Source organism: Desmodus rotundus, chromosome 5 (genome assembly GCF_022682495.2).
Source record: "Desmodus rotundus isolate HL8 chromosome 5, HLdesRot8A.1, whole genome shotgun sequence".
Classification (NCBI taxonomy): Eukaryota; Metazoa; Chordata; class Mammalia; order Chiroptera; family Phyllostomidae; genus Desmodus; species Desmodus rotundus.
In genome coordinates, this window is record NC_071391.1 from 84,929,217 (window position 1) to 84,949,493 (window position 20,277).

At 47.4% G+C, this 20,277-nt stretch overlaps 1 protein-coding gene across 4 annotated transcripts in view; it reads left to right on the forward strand.

The window, feature by feature from the left end:
* Positions 1-20,015, forward strand: part of ZBTB16 (zinc finger and BTB domain containing 16) — a 203,351-nt gene extending 183,336 nt beyond the window's left edge. For all 4 annotated transcript variants that reach the window (XM_053924524.2, XM_053924522.2, XM_024570825.4 and 1 more), the window contains one exon: positions 1,294-20,015. In XM_053924524.2, coding sequence (XP_053780499.1) covers positions 1,294-1,523 — 230 coding nt within the window. In that variant the 3' untranslated portion in view covers positions 1,524-20,015. The remainder of the gene's footprint in view (positions 1-1,293) is intronic.
* The last annotated feature ends 262 nt before the right edge of the window (positions 20,016-20,277 follow it).

Consider the following 20,277-nt stretch of genomic DNA (forward strand, 5'->3'; position numbering starts at 1 on the left):
CTGTGGAAGCCAATTTTGCACATCTCTTCCCAATTGCAAGTTCAGTGGCGTCACCTTGGTTTCTTAACATTGGCCATGGTGGTCATAGTCACAACGTGGCCTTGGGCAAATGCTACAAATCCAGGCTTTTGGGGGAACCAGTTGTTCCCCACTTTATCACCAGTACACCACTGGCTGGGGAAAGGCAGATATTCAGAAGGACTTCCTCCGAGGATAAGAGGCAGTGGATTCTGGCAAACTAGGAAGGCCCCCTGGAGGAGGGGAGATAGCTGTGCTTTGCAGAGTAGAGGAGAGGGGACCTCTGTGGGAGGGTCGGAGTGGGCAAAGGGAACAATAAACAGAGGCTACATGTTGTCATAACTCTGCTTTCTTGCATCAGCCTCAAGGAGAGGATGGGGTGCTCATTGCTGACCACTAGAGTGACCCAGAGGATTCCCCAGATCCCCAGGGCTTCCTTAGCCCCTTGTCAGGGATGTGACCTGGCAGGTGGATCATTAAATGCATTGGCAGTGACTATTGTAAATAGCAGGTCAATAGTTAGATCACTTTGGCTGTTCATTACTTCATTATTTGCTGGGCCTCTGTGTGGAGGAGTATTGATAGCGAGATGGCTGGCCAGTTAATTACTGTATTGAAACAAGGTTCCCTCACACCCTCTGCTCGCCTCCAGGGGACTCTAACAGAGGGGAGGTCTGGTAACAGCTAGCCTGTGGCTGTGCATGCCCAGGTTTCCTGCCCCTCTCCCATTTGAGCCCCAGAGGGAAGGTGGGGTCCAGTACCTCATGTGATGACTAGTAAGCCCCAGATGCAGCCTGTTTGAAGGATGGGGTTACCTCAGTTTCACCCCATCTATACTCCTCACTATCTGTAGCCCTGTTCTCCTGGAAAGCACTGCTGAAGAGCCATCCCCAAGGAAGCTGTGGGCCTTCAGCGCCCTGTCTAGACCTCCATTTCCTTCCTTTGGAGAGGAAGGGTCTGTGCTTCTGGGAGAGTTAAGGAGAGGAAAACCAGGGGCTAGGACTGTGCTGCAAACCCGCAGCCTAGCTACATGTGGCATTTAAATTAGTTACAGCAAAATAAGATGAAAAGTGTAGTTCCCAGTCACACTAGCTGTAGTTCAGGGTGCTCAACTGCCATATGTGACTAGTGGCTACCCTATTGGGTGATGGAATCTGCCACTGTGGAAAGTGCCACACTGGAGGGACAGTCTCCAACAAGCCCACGGGTGGACTGAGGGCCCAGAGCGTCCCTGTGAAGGCCCTCACAGCCTCTCCCTCTGCCCTTCTTCCACAGGTGAGAAGCCCTTTGAGTGTAAGCTGTGCCACCAGCGGTCCCGGGACTACTCTGCCATGATCAAGCACCTGAGGACGCACAACGGCGCCTCACCCTACCAGTGCACCATCTGCACAGAGTACTGCCCCAGCCTCTCCTCCATGCAGAAGCACATGAAGGGCCACAAGCCTGAGGAGATCCCACCTGACTGGAGGATAGAGAAGACTTACCTCTACCTGTGCTACGTGTGAAGCCAGGCCAGGTGGGGGCAGAGAAGTGGGAGCGAGAAGAGAAGAGTTAGAGCAGGATGAAGTCAAGGAAGGATTGTGCACACACACAAAAAAACAAAAAACACACAAAAAACACAACCATATATATATATATATATATATATACATACATACATACATATATATACATATGTATGTATGTATGTATGTATGTATGTATAAGGAAAAAAAGAAGAAAAAGGAAACCTGATAGGTGTCTAGCCTTGGATTCTCTGGGGCTCCAGGTGACTTGGAAGCCTGGCCACAGCCCCTTCCGGGGGCCTCCATCCTCCTCTTCTGGCTGGAAATTGACCTGATTTTTATGAGTGGGGTGGAGGTTATTTTGTTCAGCTCAGATGGTGGTATGTGTTTTTCTTCCCTCTACCCAGACCCTCCTTTTACATCGAGAAATGGAGGCTAGGGAGAAGGTGATGGGTGTTCTGGTCAGAACCAAACAGTTTCTGCCCGCCATCCTCTGACTGACTCTCAGAAGAAGGAGGCTGGGGGTGGAAGTGGGGACCTGCAGAGGGTGGGGCCAGGCTGACACTCAAAGTGGCAGCCCTCCTTGGCTGGGGCTGCATCGGAGTGGGAAGGGCTCCTCCTTTCCCATCACTCAGTTCATCTATTGCGCTCCTCTGCTCTTCCCCATCTGGGTGTCCCCTCATGGTCTTCAGGAGTGTCACAGCTCTGGCCCGTCCCCCAGCTCTTTGTCCCTGCCTCCCCTTGACCCCTGTCCTCCAAGTCCAGGGAGTGCCCAGCCTCCATGGATCAGGCAGGGTCTCCCTCCTTCTCCAGCTCCCTCGTCAGGAAGCTGTGTCTGACCCCACCCTTAGAGTCCTACTCCCACTCTTAGCTTCTGAGAACACAGAACAAATAGAATAGCCCACCCTGGGAAAGCCCTGTCCTAAGCGAGATTTCCTGCCAAGCTGCTTTTGCTTTCCACATGGAAAAACCTAACTAAATACATGTGGTCCCACCACACAGACACAAATCCCCAGCACCCTGAGTTCAGTCCTTAGGAGAAGGAATCCATGAAAGGGTTCGTTATCCAAGGGGAGGACGGGGATGTCCGTCTCCAGAGGTACCCTCCACCTGGAGAAGTGGACACCTGCCCAGGAGTCAGGGTCAAGGTACTGGCCAAGGGAGGGCTCTGCGGAGTCATTCTGGGGACCCTTTGAACCACCCAGACCTGGTGAGCTCAATGGAAAACCCAGGTGGACAAGGTGGCCCAGAATTCCTGGCTCACAGTGCCCTCCCTGCAATTCCACAGGGAGGAGGAAGAGGAAGAGTTGTTGAAAGCGCTTTGGCCTTGTGTTCTTTTCTGTGTCCTCGGTTCCCCTGTTAGCACATTGTACTTGAATTACCTCAGTTTTTTGTGACCTCATGAGCTTTTGTAACCCCTATATCCCTTTTTCGGTTGGGGGTTGGAGGAATGGGGAGGGTGTTCTTTTCTGTTACTTGTGTAAATTAATAGTTGGTTTAATACCCATCAGCTGGCCAAGGCCCTCCCCATGCCAGAGCACTGGAAGGAGCTGTACCAGAAGGGAAGGATCTAAGGATCAAGTGCTCAGGATCTGCATGTGGGGGCCGGGTCAGCAGCGGTTGGGGGAGGGGTGGTGTACTGGGGGCCTCTGGAGTCCCTGTTGGCTCTGCCCAGGCATGTTCTCATTGTGCCCAGCATCGGTTCAGCCTGCAACACTCTGGACAAGACCCCCTTTCTGATAATTTGCTGGGTCATTCGGGTCTGGGGGCCTGTGTTGCTCACATCCTTGTGGTTATGTGGCCCCGCCTCTGTGTGCATTATCATTACCAAAATTGGTCTGTTTTCCTGGTTGCTGCGTGCTGTGCCAGTCTTGGTTTTGTTGCGTTGGGGTGGGGGTGTTGTTTTTCTGAAAGCTACCTCTTATGTTTGTCCAGTTCTTTTGTCCCCTCTCTGCCTCTGGTTCTGCTGCTCTGCTCCCCTTCTCCCCAGTCTCCCCACCCTGATTTTGGGAAAGCGCATTTGCAATATTTGTGTTCACTGTGGGAGGGGCCCTCCGTTTCATCTCATGCTTTATTTGTAAAAGTTTTTTTTTCTTTCCTTTCTCTCTCTGAGAAAGTTGTGGCTGTGTTATCTTAAGTTTTAAGAAAGTGGTTTAGGGAAGTGGTTTGGGGAGAAGGGTTGTGAGGAACATAGGGAAGTCAGAGGGATGGGTGCTGCTGTGACCACCCCCCCATCCCTCGGCACCATCCCTCCTGCCTCCCCTGCAATCTTGCCCACCAAATCTGAAGGCCTTAAAAATTGTGTTGGGGGTATATTAACTGGGGGGGGGGGGCTGTGTCACTAGACTGTTGATTGGGGATGATAAAGTAGGGAAGATGCTATTTTGCAATTGTAATAATGACTTAGTGCTTTGGAAAGGAAAAAACAGTTAAACTTGAAATATGTGACTAGAGCAGTTGTTGTATCTATAATGTGAAAAGAGTGAAACTTTGGGGGAGGAGCCATCTGTAAGAAATCATTATGCACTATTGCTTCCTCTCCCAACCTGGGAAGAAAGGGGGACTGGCTGGCCCTCAGGGGATCTGTAAATCCCAGAAAACAGTACTTTAACAGCAAGATGTCATTCAACCTTGGTGGGAAAGGGGAAAAAAGTCAAACTATTCCATAGACCTAGCAGACACCTCACCCTATTCCCCGACCCTTCCCATGCAGCCTGGATCTCCTCCCCTGTTCATAAAAGCTGAGAGGGTTGAGCTAATCTTTACAAATTGTACTATTTTTGTAGCGTTTGTCGGTTCCTGCATCAGTTCTACAGGACCTTTCCCTTTCCTTTTGTAATGTGAATAGGAAAAGAAAAAGACAAAAAAAAACCACCCTGCCACCACTACCAAAAAGATATCCCTTTGTGTGTGTGTGCGTGTGTGTGTTATTTGTGTGCGGTTGTGTGTTAAATCATGCAGTATTGTGGTAGTCGGCTGTTGCAGCATTGGATGGTACTAAATCAGCACCTGTCTGTCCCCACTGTCCCTGAGGAAGTCCTGACAGGGAGGCAGGAGAGAGGGTCAGGATGCACGGTTTCTGGAGGATACTGGGTGGGAGACTTCTCTGTCTGTATTTGCTTTGTTCCCCCCAGCACCCCCATGAAGACTCAGACACCCCAAACAGAGTCCGACATGCCTCTTTGTTAGCTTCCTACTCACAAATACAGTTCCGACCTGGCCAAGGACTCCTTGGCCAGCCTAATGGCCAAGGTGAGAGTCAGAGAGTATCTGGAGGCTTTAGATAGATCCAGACAAAGGGGGCTGAGGAGACTAGGAGGGCAGAGGCTGCTCTCCCCGAAGGTGAGATCTGAGTGGTTTTACTCCCCTCTTGTTTCTGCCAACTGCTGACAACCCTACTCACTACTGCCTTATCCAGCATCTAAAAATGTCTCCAGTCCATGTCTCTTGATGGTTTTGGTGACATTTACCCCTTACTAATGTGCTTTTTCCCTGTTCACTCCTTCACTCATTCAAAGCATTAAAATCCTATGTGTGTATATAGGATAGACAGATATATATATACATATACATATATATATATATATAGTGAGATATATATATATATAGCAAGAGAGAGATATAAGATGGTAAGTATCATTGCTGCTTTGGAGGAGGCCACAGATAGGAGGAAGGTAGATCTGGGGTGCAGGGGTGGGTAGGGAGGCTAGGAGACCCCGTGATTCAGTACAATCCAGGGATACAATGTGGGCTTGTTTAATCTTTGTGCCTGAACAGTTTCCCATGTTTAGGGGGAAAAATGGAAAAAAAACACTGCTGCAATTTTTCACAAGTGTGTGGTACCCTTCAGGATGCTGTTGGTACAGCTAGCTGCCAGGTGTTGAGGCCTGGGAGGGAAAAGGCCCTTTGGGTTACCTCCTTCCAGGGGAGTGAGTGGTGGTGGGGATGGTCTCTGGACTCCATCCGTCAGGGATGTCAGGGGGCAGATTTGTGGCCAGTTCCTTGAAAGCCCAACAAGAGTGAAAGCTGGGGGCACAGGGTGTAAAGCAGGAAAAGATCAGACTGTTTGTTCATTTTTCCTGGGCCTATGTTACATTTTTTTTCTCTCCTCCCATCTTGTTTCCTCCTTCCTGGAGCTTCATGGCGGCACTTATCTGGATATTTCAGTAGGAGGTAAAAAAAGCCACACCAGCCCTTCACAGTGAAACTGATGGGTGGAGGGAAAAGGCAGAGCTGGCCAGGAGAAGGGTGGCAGACAGACCAGGGAGGTTGGGGTGTTAGCGGGGGCAGGGGGCAGGGGAGGGTGGTAGGGAAAGAGCGTACAGGCCGCACAGGACTGATAGCCAGCAGCCCTGCCTCCCTGAGTCCTTAGTGTCTCACTTGTTGACAGGGTACCTGCCTCCTGGTGCGTGTCCTAGAATTTGTCCACGTAGTGTTATGCATGATCTTTGTAAGGTGAAGAAGCCGTGGTGGTGTACTCTGACATCGACCCATATATATAAAGATAAATATATATATATATATATGTATGTAAATTATAGCACTGAGGGCTCTGCTGCCCTGCTGGACCAAGCAAACGAAGCCTTTTGGTTTGGGTATTATGTTTTGTTTTGTTACTTGTTTTTGTGGCTTGTCTTATGTTGTGACAGCACAAGTGCCAGTCCGATTGCTCTGTATTACAGATAGTGTTTTTAATTAATTGATGTTCTAGTTCATGTCTACCTCAGCACCTCCTCTTAGCCTAATTTTAGGAGGTTGCCCAACTTTGTTTCTTCAATTTTACTGGTTACTTTTTTGTACAAATTCTCTCTCTCTCTCTCTCTCTTTCTCTCTCTCTCTCTCCCCCCTCCCTCTCTCTCTCCCTTTCCCTTCCCCCTTCTGCCCTCTTCCCCTTCCTCCCCTCTCATTTCTGTTTGTTCCATTCTCTCTCTCTCTCTCTCTCTCTCTCTTTCTCCCCCTCCCCCCTCCTGCCCCTGACACAGCCCGGTGACCCCCACGTTGTGCTTGCCAGTCATATCTGTCCTAGTCCCCAAGCAGTTCCCTCAAAGTTGTGCGGTCCTGGTTGCAGCTTTCCGCATCTGCCTTCGTTTTGTGTAGATTGATGCGTTTCTTTGTAATTTCAGTGTTCTGACAAGATTTAAAAAAGAAAAAAAAAGAAAAAATGAATTTACTGCTGCAGGTTTTTTTCTCTCTCCATGTGTCACTAAGTGAAGTTTGTGCCTTCTATAGCAAAGAGAATATTTTTTACATCCTACTAACAGTAGATTTTTTTGTAGTGAACATTTTTTGTATTTTTATTTATAAGTCTCATAAGAAAAATAGCAATGTTCAGTTGTATACCTTGAATCTGCAGTTAGAAGAGAATAAAGTTAATTCAGTTGTCTCTGGCTTAAAGTGTCCCCATTTTTAAAACCCGGTTTGTCTTTTCTTTCTTTTCTTGGGTGGGGAAAACGGTAGAGGAGCTGAGATTTCTGTCTGGGGTGGGGGAAGAGAAAGCTCTGGATGATACACATGCGGCCTTATTATGTGTTACTTTTATGCCATATTTACCAGGCACATACCCACTCCATGACATATTTTTCTAATACTTAAAAAAAGAAAAAGTGTTGGTCCTTGGCCAGGTGGCTTGGTTGGTTAGAATGTCATCTTGTTACCCCAAGGCTGTGGGTTCAGTCGCCAGTCAGGGCACATACAAGAATCAACCAATAAATATATAGGTGAATAGAACAGCAGCTTGATCTCTCTCACTCTCTTCCTACCTCTCTCTAAAATCAATAAAACATTTTTTAAAGATTTTATTTATTTATTTTTAGAGCAGAGAGGGAGAGAACGGGAGAGAAACATGAATGTGTGGTTGCCTCGTGCACCCCCTACTGGGGATCTGGTCCGCAAGCCAGGCTTGTGACCTGACTGGGAATCAAACCACAACCTTTTGGTTCGCGGGCCAGCCCTCAATCCACTGAGCCACACCAGCCAGGGCATAAAATCAATAAAATTTTTAATAGTGTTAAATACAGTACTATCATTTGATCCTTGGTACAATACAATGCATGAAGTAAGCACTGGTTCATTTATTCCTTCAACACAGGCATTCATTCAGTATGTTGGACCAGTTACTGTTAGAGGCCTTGGCAACACAGCTGGGATGGAACAGATGAGCCTCTGCCCTCAGGAGGCTGATATGCTACTTAGCCACATTCTAGTTAGTCAAAATCCGTTTACTTAAGTTATTACTTTCTTGGGATCACATAATTGGTGAGTTGCCGAGTCAGAACTTATAACCAAATCTGACACCACATTAGTTTTCCCAGGACTCCAGAGGCAAGACTGTCTTCTGTCTGGACTTTATTAATAGAGACATTTTTAACTTCTTAGCTTAAGCAAGCTTCAGAAATTAGTCAACAAGAAGCGGCCACCCAGTTTAAGGTCCCTGGGTCTGCGGCAGCCAAGCTCTGGAGAAAGGAGATTGAAACAGGTGGGAGGTGAAGGCGCCAGCCTAGAATCACCACTAGGAAAACAAAGTGTTCCCACAGAACTCGACGGGTGCTACTCCCTGCCATCTCCTCTCCCTGTCTCTGGGCCAAGGCTTCCTCTCTAGGCCTTGCTTCTTTCCTCTCACTGGGGATGGGAGCTTTGCCCTTGTTGTCTGCAGCTGGAAAACCAATTCCACCCAATCCTAGGTGTGCTGGCGCAGTGCCTCTGCCCAAGGCCTGCCTTGCTCTGACCAAAGTAATCCATCTGGTCACTAAAACCTGGGAGCACAGCCATGATGGCTGCAGGGGCCCTCCTGGGGTGGGAAACAAGGCTCAGGGGCCAGCCTGACCTGCATTACTGGGAGTCACCAGGAGCCATCACTCTGCACCCTGCTGACATGGCAGTCTGTGAGGAAAGGCCCGTTCTTTGGACCCCCTGCCTGCTTTGGGCATGGGCTAGAAGAGTAGCCTTTCAGCCCCCTTGACCCCTGAGGTCCAGGGTCTGCAGGACTCTGGGGTCCCTGATTGGAGAACCACCTGGGGCTACACTTACCACCCTAGAAACCCTTCCCAGGAACAACAGCAGGGTGCATTCCCAGCCCCTCTAGCCCTTTTCTGTCTGGCTTTACTTTTTCTCCTCTCCTTTCCTCTCTACTCTTCTCTTTCATTGTTCCTTCTCTTCATCTCTCTTCTTTCCTTTTACCTAATCTTTCTTCTCTTTCTCCACTCCTGTCTCTTTCTCTCTCGTTATTTCTCTTGTTCTTTCTTTTCCTTTTGTGTCTCTGTTCCACATTCTTTCTTTCTCTCCCCACATTTCTCATCTTGGAAAAAAAAATACTCTCCCAAAAATGCATTTGATTTGATTTTGAGCCTCTGTCTCCATTCCTCCATGCCACCCATCCATCCATCCCTTTCTTCTCTGGGTCCTGCTCATTCCCCAGGCCTCACGCCCCTCCCCCACGCTCCCTCCCCCCTCAGGCCTCAGCTTTCTCTTGACAGATGGGAGGGCAGTGAGCACTCCCTCTTTAAAACAACATTTAATCACCGTTTTCTGTTCTTGGACATCAAAGCTGGGGCTTAGGCACTGCGCTGGGGTCGCTGTGGTGCAGGCTCTGGGGGAGAGGAGGTGAGTGAATAGGGGCCAGGCTGAATAGGCTTTGTGTGGCCGTCAGGGTCTGCCTGCTTTACGTGCTCTTTGACCCAGATATGATCTCATGGAGAGAAAGGGGCCCTGGTTGGGCCAGCCTGAGAATGCTCCTCCGTCTAACTCCATTCTCCTCCCTCCCTCCTGAGCCCAGGCCACAGCTGCCCTCTGCCCCAGCCCTGCAGCAGTGGGCAGCCTCCTCCAGGACAGGGCTTGCCAGGAGGGCACTCTGCTGGGGTCAGCAGAGGGGTCAGGAAGCCGGTGGGGAGGGCTACATTCCTCCCGGATGTGTTTCCAAGGATATTTCGTGGGAGCCTCCCCACGTACAATGTCCCTTCTGGCCAGGGCTGCTTGGGTTCAGGTGGGCACTTGGGTCACATATGACCCTTATCAGCTCTCCTTCCAGCCACTCTAAAAGGCTCCCCTCTGCCCAAAGGTGGGAGCCAGCAGAGACCTACTAAAGGCTTGAGCAAGGTGTGAGAAGAGGGAAATGTGTGTGGCACTAAGGCCAAGGCCACGGCCTTCCCCATCCAGTTCAACACTGTCAGACTCCCCACAGAGCTACAGGAGGAGAGAAGACTGGGAGGAGCACTAACCCCAGCTCTCCACCTCCCTCTATTCCAGACTTTGCTTTCTCTCTGCAGCCAAAGGGATTTTCCAAAAATGCAATTAGCATCATGTCATTCCTTTGACTAAAGGGCCAGAGTGGCTCCTCATTACTATTAGGATGAAATTCGAACTCCTTAACAAGGCTCACAAGACCCCTGGCGACAGACCCCCTGTGCTCACCCCCACGCAGCCTTGTCTCAGAATCACCTGCATGTCCTCTGGCCACCCTATACTCTATGCTCCTGACAACTGGACCACAGATGGTTGCTGGAAGACACAGAGATCTGCCCCACTGTGGGCACATGCGGTGTCCTCTTGTGGGAATGGCACCGACACACACATTCACTTCCCTTCTGCCTGGTTATCTCAACTTCTCATTATTCAGGTCTCAGCTCCAGCCTTACCTCTCTCAGGAGACCTTCCATAGCCACCTAGCTGCACTGGGGCCTCCTGTGCAGAGCGGTGGTACGAGTTGCTGTAGTTTACATCACCACCTGCTTTCTTAACTGTTATTACCCCAACTTTAAGCTTTTTGCAGGGCAAGAACTCTATTGATTATCTTCCTGTTCCCAGATCCTAATGCTGTCTGGCACGCTGTATGCACCCAATAAATCTTTGTTGAATAAACGAATGAAAGAAAGAGGTGGGGAAGGAGGGAGGCAACTAGTATTGGGGCTGAGGTTGCAGTTGCCAAGGATGGTGAAACTGGATAATCCTGTGCCCATCACCTGCCCGCTCAGGCACCTCCACATGCATGCAGGTCACCAGCTGCACAAGAAATGGAAGCAGAGGCGCTCCTGCTTCCCCTCACATGTGTCCTATCAGTTCACAGAGACACCTAAACAGTGTTTGCCATGTGCAAAGGGAGGAACACCCAACACAGGACAGTGCACCTCCAGGCAGAGCCCTGCCCAGGCATTGCTGTGTGTGCAGGTGTGCACGTGCGCTCATGCAGGTAGACACAAAGATGGGCAGGGATCCCCTAGCAGTCTCTAGTTCTGGGCCCACCATCCTCACTCTCAGGCCTTGGCCCTCCTGGGCTGGTAGGGGGGCGGGTTCCTCTCTGGGCTGTGTTTTCTGCTCTCCGGGGGATGCCTCAATGAAAGTGAACTCACTCATTTAAACCTGACTCTCCGCCCTGCAGTCCCCTGCAGCGCTAATTACCCTGTAGTTCTAAACTGATTGCTGTACACTAAGCTTAAGCCCTCCTTTATTTATTTACTGACTACATTAATAGCAAAGCCACTGCTTTCAGCTGCTCCCAAACTGTATGCTGGCTGGCTGCACCCTGTTCTTCTGCATCTCCCCCAGAGAGTTGGGTGCAGAAAGGCAGCCTGGCATAGAGACCCCAAATCTGCTACCCTTACTGAGTCCCTGGGGCCAGACAACAATGACAAAATCATTGCCTTTGTCCACACATACTCCAGACCCAAGGGAGAGGGCTCCTTCTCTGCTTCGGACTCTTCAGTAGAGTGGGAGCACACAGCACACCCCAGTTCACCCACCAGGAGCTTCCCTTCAGCTTTCACAACTCCTGCAAGGTGCTGAGCACCAGCCACATTTTACAGATGGGTAAACTGAGGCTGTGACCCTGGAGCTGTCAGTGCTGATGACAAGACTTGAAGCAAGACTGAATTCCAGCAGCTCTGTTCTTTCCTCTCTGCACACTGCCTGTCAAAGAGATGTCCTCCCCTCTCCTGGCCCCCACCCACCCAGATCCACCAATCTCCTTTCGGTTGTATGATCTCAGAGCTTCTACTCTTTGTCATGAGGAAGGAAGTCCTATGTTAATCAAAACCTCTACCTCCCAGCTTTTTCTGTCTCGTTCACATGCTTACCCGGAATTTGCTGGTAATTCAGGCACTAGACCTTTCCTTCATACTCAGTGGCCTGTCCCTAGGGCAGCCCTAAGTCAAACCTTAGCCACCCCACTGCCTTCCTCTACCACTCATACCTGGGCAAGTCTGGGGAGTGGAGGCCCGCTGCAGGCTCCCTGGCAATAGTGTCCTGCCTGTTATCTTATTCTGGGGTGCATTTGTGCCCACAGCCAGGCACTGCCTACTTCTCTGAGTGCCCTCCTGTCCCTTGGTAAAGCTGGGCCCTGGACTTAGGGCATGGCAGCATCCTGAAGACCAGATGGGCACCATCAGGGATGCAGCATGAGGACCCATGGAATCAGACACGCAGGCTCTCCTTTGATTTGAAATAGCCTGATGGCTGCTGTGCTGGGCAACCCTTAAGGAAGGGGGGCAGTTGGGGTCTGGCAGAAAGAACCTGGGGTTCAGAGTCAAGATGACCTTGGTCTGGGGTCACCTCTGCCATTTCCTGTGTGACCTCGACTACATCTCAAAATCACTCTAAGGTTCTGTTTCCTCCACAGTAAAATGGGGCAGAGCAATGCCTGCCCGTTCTACCCTCAGGACAATCATCTACTGAGGTATAAGCCATGAGAATCAGCTTTCCAAATGCCGTGGTGCTTATAAAACTGAAAGTTATAAATGGGGGCAGCTCAGGGGTGGCCTGGGAGAGGCGCTAATGGTGTAGAGATTCATTTCCAGGCAAGAGCCCCAATAGCCAGAACCCAGGAACCTGGGAGTCTAGAGTGGACGCATCCTCCACTGGCATCACTGGGACTCTGCCACCACCTAGTGGGTACGGGCTGCAGGTGCTCCTGATACTCAACTAGGTCTGGAAAGTGACTGGGGAAAGCATCTGGTTGCTTTTGGTTCCCTGCTGTTCCAGGTAGAGCTGGACAAGGGGAGAGTGTGGTCCAGATTTATGCCAGAGAAGAAAGGCCTTAAGCTACGTGGTGGAAAGTTCAGTTGGACTTTCCAGAATTTCTCCTGAGTCAACATTTCTATACTGACCCCTTTTCACCCACCTTTTCCCCCACTGACTGGCCACGTCAAATCCTACTTCTCCCATCCCTAAAAGGCTGCATTGGGAGCTGCTGTCAGCCAGGTCCAGCCCCAGGGAGCGATGGGGCCTCACCTTACCGAGGGAAGGTCAACCTCAGATGGAACACAGCTCCTCCAAAGCTCTGCCACTGGGAGAGAAGCAGGCTGCGACCAAAAAAGGGTTACACAGAGTGTGGCTCACCAAGAGCTGAGAGGGGACCCCAGGAGCCTGGAGGCGATGGGACAACTCTTACCTCCTGAGAAACTTCTAAGAGCCTGGAAAAGCCATAATGGAAGGTTGCTAAAATCAGCTCCTGCCTCTAAATAGAACTGTCCTTCTAATGTAGTGCCTGTCTCCAAACCCTCCACAGGCCCAGTCTGGCTGGTTGACAGCTGACTGCTCAAGTTAACACCTTAATTCCCTGGGAGACAGTGGATTATACAATCCCTTGGGCACTGGGGTCTAAGGATTGTTTGACTGGAAGTGATCTTAAGATGGATCATTTCGTCCCTCTCTTTGCCTTTTGGCACCTTCAGCCATCTCAAATGGGTGCAACTAAAAGGTTTGGAAGACCCTTCTGAAGACTGAGCTTCTAAGATTCTATGACTCTCCCCAAAGTCATGATTCTCAGAGCAAAAAGCACCTCTGGCTCCATAGCACCTCTTAGCACTTCTTTAAAAGGCAATGTTTCACCCTGTTTCTCCCTCCACCTAGATCACAGCAGTCTTCTGCTTAGAGTGAGCTTCTAGTGACACTAGGTGGTGAGAAAAGGAAATGCATACATGTTGGGCAGAGGAAGGAAAGTGCTTTCCCTAATAAAACCCCCATCTGGGAAGGGAGGAAGTCACAAAATGGCAGGAGCAGATAGTGGGTGGGAGGGGAAGGATCTCATAAATTTGACTTGACTGATTCACCTTATTCTCAGAAATCTCTTGCCAATTAGCCTTCCTCCTTAACACCCTATCCCAAGCACCAGTACTTACTTTTGCCTTAATTCCCCAGAGCACAGCTGAGAGCAGGCTGAATTAAATTCACTTTTTCTGGTATCAAGGACAACAACAACAAAAAAATAAGCACCAAGAATAATGGGTTTCTTGTCAAGATGGTGACACGGGCAGACGTGGCTCGTCTCTTCGCACAACCACAACAAAATTACAACTAAAATATGGAACAACCATCACTCAGGAATGTGAGAAATTGAGTTGAATGGAAGCCTGACAACTACGGAATTGAAGAAACCACATCCATCCAGACTGGTAGGAGGGGGGTAGACATGGAACAGGCTGGCCCCACACCTGCATGGATAAAAATTTGGGAGGGATATCTTGGGAGTGAAGAGTCCCAGCCCCACACCAGGCCCCCCAGCCCAGGGTTCCAGTGCCAGGAAGATAAGCCCCCCTAACTTTTGGCTCTGAAAACTAGCAGGGATTGAGTTGGTGGTAGAGGCTGCTGGATCCCTAAGCAGTTTCCTTCTGGGGAACCCACACACGGACTCACCTCAGGGCCGGGGCACCCTGTGGACAGCTACAGACCACTTCAGAGCACCACCACCCTGCCCCCGCACAGCTGATCCTCCATGAAGGGCAGAGGTTGGTGGTCAGTGGTCACAACCAATCCTTGCAGAGCTGAATGGCCTGAGTAAATCCCTCTCTTTGATCTGCCAACAGCAACCAAGGCTCAACTATAAGAGGAGGGTGTATTCAGCCCACACAAAGGGCGCACCTCAAGTACCCAGCTTGAATGATAAGGGAGACTATGCCACTGGACTCCACAGGACACCTACTACATCAGGCCACACTACCAAGACACAAAGTACATAAGCAGCAAAACCTCGGACATTGCTTGTAGAAATTTTTTGCTGGATACTTTTCCCCAGGCAAGGGAAACAAAAGAAAAAATGAACAAATGGGACTTCATCAAACTAAAATGCTTTTGCACAGCAAAGGAAATCATCAACAATATAAAAAGACAATCCACAGAATGAGAGAACATGTTCGCTGATAATTCTGATAAGGGGTTCATATCCAAAATATATAAAGTACTTACAAAATTCAACAACCAACCAACCCAATTTAAAAATGTGCAAAGGACCTGAATAGACGCTTCTCCAAAGAGGACATACGGCCAATAGACATATGAAAAGATGCTCAAAGTCACTAATCATCAGATAAGTGCAAATTAAAACCACAATGAGATACCATCTCATACCTGTAAGAATGGCTATCATCAATAAATCAAAAAACAACAAGTGCTGGCAAGGATGTGGAGAAGGGGGAACCCTTCTGCACTGTTGGTGGGAATGCAGACTGGTGCAGCCACTGTGGAAAGCAGTATGGAGTTACCTCAAAAAATTAAAAATGGATCTGCCTTTTCATCCAGAGATCCCACTTCTGGGAATATATCCGAAGGACTCCAAAACACTAATTCGAAAGAATATAAGCATCCCTATGTTCATTGCAGCATTATTTACAATCACCTGGATATGGAAGTAGCCCGAGTATCCACCAATAGATGAGTGGATAAAACAACTATGGGACATTTACACAATGGAATTCTACTTGGCTATAAAAAAAGAAGAAAATTTTCCCTTTTGCAACAGTATGGATGGACCTGGAGAACATTATGCTAAGTGAAATAAGCCAGTCAGAGAAAGAGAAATACTATATGATTTCATTCGAATATGGAATCTAACGAACAAGCTGAACTAACAAGCAAAAGAGAGACAGACTTATAGATGGAGAGCAGATGAGAGCTGGTGAGATGGGGGTTAAGGGGTGGAGGGATTGAGCAAAAAGAATAAAGGGCTCATGGACATGGACAATAGAATGGTGATTGCTGGGGGAAGGGGAGTATAAAGGGACTTAACAGTAATGGAAAAAATATATTAAAGGTTATATACTTAAAAAAAAGAACAACACAACATTAGCCCAACTCTCTGCCCACCTGTCTTCAGGAGACAGAGGCCGCTTTTAATCCTAACCACCAAGAAGCCCAATAAAGTAACACCCATAGTGACAAGTCTTATGAATTATGTGTCCATCCTCCTATGAAAGGTCATCTACTCCTCTTGGGCTCTGGGTCTCATCTTCTATGTCTTTCCGAGCTCTTTCCTCCTGTACTTTGCTCTCTGCTGCATCCATTTCTCCCTTTCAACCTGATTATTTCCATCAGCATACATCTAAAAAACATCTATTTTAACAAACCTTCCCCTGGCCCCATGTCCGCCTTTAGTTACCATCCAAATCCTCCTCTAGAACAGCAAATTCTAGAAGGAGCTGTGTATAGACACTGTCTTCATTTTTTTTTTTTTTACAACATTTCTGTCCTGAGTTTTACCCCTTTGAAATTGTCTTGTCAAGCTCATCAGTGACTCCATCTTCCAAAACACAGTGGCTACTTTTCTGTCTTCGTCTTACTTGATCTCTCAGCAGCTGTCTACATAACTGGCTCCTTTTGGAAATACTTACTCTCCTGGTATCTCCTACCTAGTGTGCTGCTGCTCAGGCACAATAGCTGGCTCCTTCATTTCCCTCTGGAATGAAGGAGCCAGCTGGAACTTTGGATGTTCTTTAGATGATCTCTGAATGTTTCTCTGATCCTCTAACCTTGTCTATCTACTTCCTCCTTTGGCATCTCATCTGCTTCTGTCACTTTTATGATTAGATGACTCACAATTGTTTACTCCAGTCTTGAGTTTTCCACTGAGTTCCAGACTCAACTTCTTGGTTGACACATACATTTTAATGTCTAGCAGGCATTCCCAACTTAAAATGTCCTTATGAGAAGTCTTATCCACGTATGTTTATGCCTATCTCTTCCACTGGGTACATAGGATAATGCTAGCTTCTATAACAAATAGATCCAAAATACACAATGGCTCAAATATAATAGAAGTTTATTTCTCACTACTTTAACTGTCCAAGGTGAATGTCTGTGATTGGTAGGTGGCTCTCCTCTACATCTGATGGTTCTGCCACCCCTGGAGGCCTTGTCTTCAACTTCATCTATCCAGAAGAGGAGAGAGGGTTTGAGTTTGCCTGCTTTTTAAAAGCCTTGGCTGAGTAATAACATGTGTCTTCTTTGCTTTCATTCCATTGGACAGTACTCAATGGCATGGCCACAGCTGACTGCAAGAGAGACTGGGAAGTGAATTCCAGCTATGTTCAGAGGAGGGAGAGAATGATTTTTGGGAAAGAGCTAGCAGTTTCTGCCATAATATGTCCTTATAGTTACCAATTATCTGTTTTTACTCTTCTTCCTACACATAGAACACACTTACTCCCAAAGGGAATTAGCCCCAAATTTTATTCAGTCATTGCATTCATTTCAAAATTTAGGATTTCTGGATGATGTGTAGGCATCCCCACCCGTCCTATGAATTAAAAGCAAGTTATCTGTACCCTACTGTTATCCATTCAATATATGGCTAAAATGAATGACAATAGCCCATGCTATGCAATATCAAAACATAATCATAAAACATCTTTCTACAGTTATGTTTTCTCTCCTCCCTTGGTATAAATTAAGTAAGATTCTCTTTTTCTGGCAGTTAAATGTGGCCAGTGACTGATTTAGAACAATCATGTGTGAGCAGCAGTCATTTGTATCATTCTTGGGTGGAGGCTTTAAGAGGCAGTATACCCCTGCATTCGTTTCTTAAGGCTGCCATAACAGATTACTGCTACTTGGTGGCTTGAAACAGCAATTTATTCTTTCACAGTTGCGGAAACCAGAAATCTGAAACCAAGGTGCTGGTAGGGCCACATTCCCTCTGGAGACTCTAAGGAATTTTTTCTTGACTTGCCTGGTGGCCCCTGGCATTCCCTGGCTGTGGCAGCATCTCTGTCTCTGTCATTACATGGCCTCTTCTCTGTGTGTCTCTGTGCATTGTTTTTGGTCTCCTTTAAGGACACTCATTGGATAAAGAGCCTAACATAATCCAGTATGATTTCATCTCAATCCTTACCTTAAATACATCTGCAAAGACCCCATTTCCAAATAAGTTTACAATGGACATGAATTTTGGTGAGACATTATCCAATCCACTACAGCTCCCTTCAGGATAAAAATCCCCTTTTGGCAATGGGAAGAACGGGGCACACATAAGTCCCTAATCTGCAGCAATGATACTCAGGTGTTTGAAGCCCCCCTATCTTGGTAACGGAGAAAGTTCTTTAATTAGACCCTTTTTCTGTCTTGGAGGAATTCCCTTGTCTGTTGTACTCTGGAGTCCCTGGCTCCAGTTGCTAGGAAATCATTTCTTGATCATTCTCTGTCCTGGACACATCTGAAGTGGATTCTGGGAGTTAGGCCTCTCTGGGGCTACACAGATTTCCCCATCAGCTTAATTCCCACCTGCATGAGTTTGGGGTACTGAGTGTGGTGTTAGGCTCCAACAGCCCAAGGCTTTATTAGGCCAGATGCAGAAGCTTTTCAGCATTTCAGTTTCTTCTAAAACAGCCTTTAGAGCTACTTGCTTCCAATCCATTCCTCATGCTAGTAACCAAAGCTAAAGTTCCTACCTAGATAGGGTTGTCAAACCTACTTTTATTATTGTTATTGCTGTTAATTTTTTGTTCCTCAAAGCCAAGCCTCCTTATCAACTTCTGTTGATTTCTTTGGGGCCATCTGAAAGAGCGTGGGTAGGAAAGACAACACTTTTAATTTTGATGTTTGCCATAGGACAGAGCCCCTTATACAGGAATTTTGCCTATACAGGCTTATTGCCTGAAGCCTTTAACAGGCATTTAAAAAAAAAATCTCATTCTAGGACATGTTCATTGATTTTCAGAGGAAGGTGAAGGGAGAGGAAAAGAGTGAGGGGGGAGAGAGGAGAGAGAGAGTGAGAAACATTGATTGGTTGCCTACCACATGTTCCCCTGACTCTGTAACCTAGGCATGAGCCCTGACTGGGAATATGCTCTGACCAGGAATCGAAATGGCAACTTCTCTGTGTATGGGATGACGCTCCAAACAATTGAGCCACACTAGCCAAGGCTCCTTTTTCAGTCCTATTTTCTGTAATTTAGGGCATACAAGCAATCAGCTTACCTATATCCAAAAAAACATTAATTTCTACATCCCCCCTATTTTCTTTCATTTCTTCTTGGAAACTTGTTCTTTTTCCTGAACTCATCTCTTAAGAATAATATCTTGCTACAATCACTGGAAAAACAAACATACACTAACATCCTGGTTCATTTCCCAGTTTTTCTTAGAGCTATGGCTCAGTATATACTTGGTCTGCCTTTCAAGTTATTGCAAGCAAGACTTTTACTGAATGCATTGATCCTGACAAGCATGGGACTCCACTTTTTTAGCCAAGTTCTTGTTGCTGCCGCTGTCTACTTCTCCGACCTATGTCCTTCCATGTTCCTTCTACACCTGTACCAGTGTCACTCCTTGTAGCTGCTCCCAGACAGAACAGGCCTTTGCATGTGCTGCTCTCTCTGCCAAGAGGGCTCTGCCCCCTAAATCTTTGCCAAGATGCCCCCTTCACATGTAATTCCTGTCTCCACTCATATTGCCTTAGTGGGTCTTCCCTGGCTATCCCACGTGAAGTTTGTTTTTCATAGCACTTATCACCATCTAACAGTATCCTCTTTACTTGTTTACTCCTTCTGGCCTATGGCTCATCTGCTGCAAGGAGCTCCTGTAAGCAGAGTCCTTTGCCCTTGTTTGCCACCGTGTCTTAGTGCTTAGAACTGTGCTTGCCACACAGTCGTTACGACAATGTGCTGATACTCACAATTAACACCACGTGTCAGACACAGTTTTAGTTCTTGGGTGAAAACTTTTTGAAATGAAAAATTTCAAAGATACACAAAAGTAGAATAATATGATAAACTCCTCATACAAACCTCTCTCCCAGATTCAACATTATCAAGATTTTGCCACACTCCCTTCATCTATCCTTCTTTCTTTGCTTCCTTCTTTTCCTTTCATTTCTATTTTCTTTCCTTTTTTCTGCTGAAGTATTTTATTTTTTTATTTTTATTGTTGTTCAATTACAGTTGTCTTCTTTTGAAGTATTTTAAAGAAATCCCAGGCATCATGTCATCTGTACTTCAGTATGTACATTTTTAAAATGAATTTTTGTATAACTGTAATGGCATTCATACACTTTCAAAAATAAGCAATGATTCCTCAGTATCATCACTCAGTCCATATTTAGATTTTCCTGATTGCATCAAAAATAATTTTTTTAAAGCTGATCTGTTTGAATTCAGAGCCAAACCATGTCCACACACTGCATGTGTTATTTCTCTTAAATCCTCTTCCCCCATGCTGTTGACTTGTTGAAGAAAGGGGTGATTATTATGAACTATTCAGTTGTGAGAAGACAAGGGTCTGAAATGGGACTGGGTAGTGGGGGTGAAAAAGAGGAAGTGGTCTGAGGAGACCTTGTGGAGTCCAGTCATTTGGACAACCCAGCTTAAGGTCAGCAGGTGGTGACATCACAAACTTCTCTGAAGCAGAGGAGCAGGAGCATGAAGCAGAGAGCTGGAGAGAGGGGGCTTGCTCCCTCTTATACGGTCTCTGGTATGAAAGCTGAAAGGAGCCCTCAAATTGTCTAATTATATATTTTGTTTTAGTCCCTTGCCCAGCCTGAGCAACACAACTGTACAAT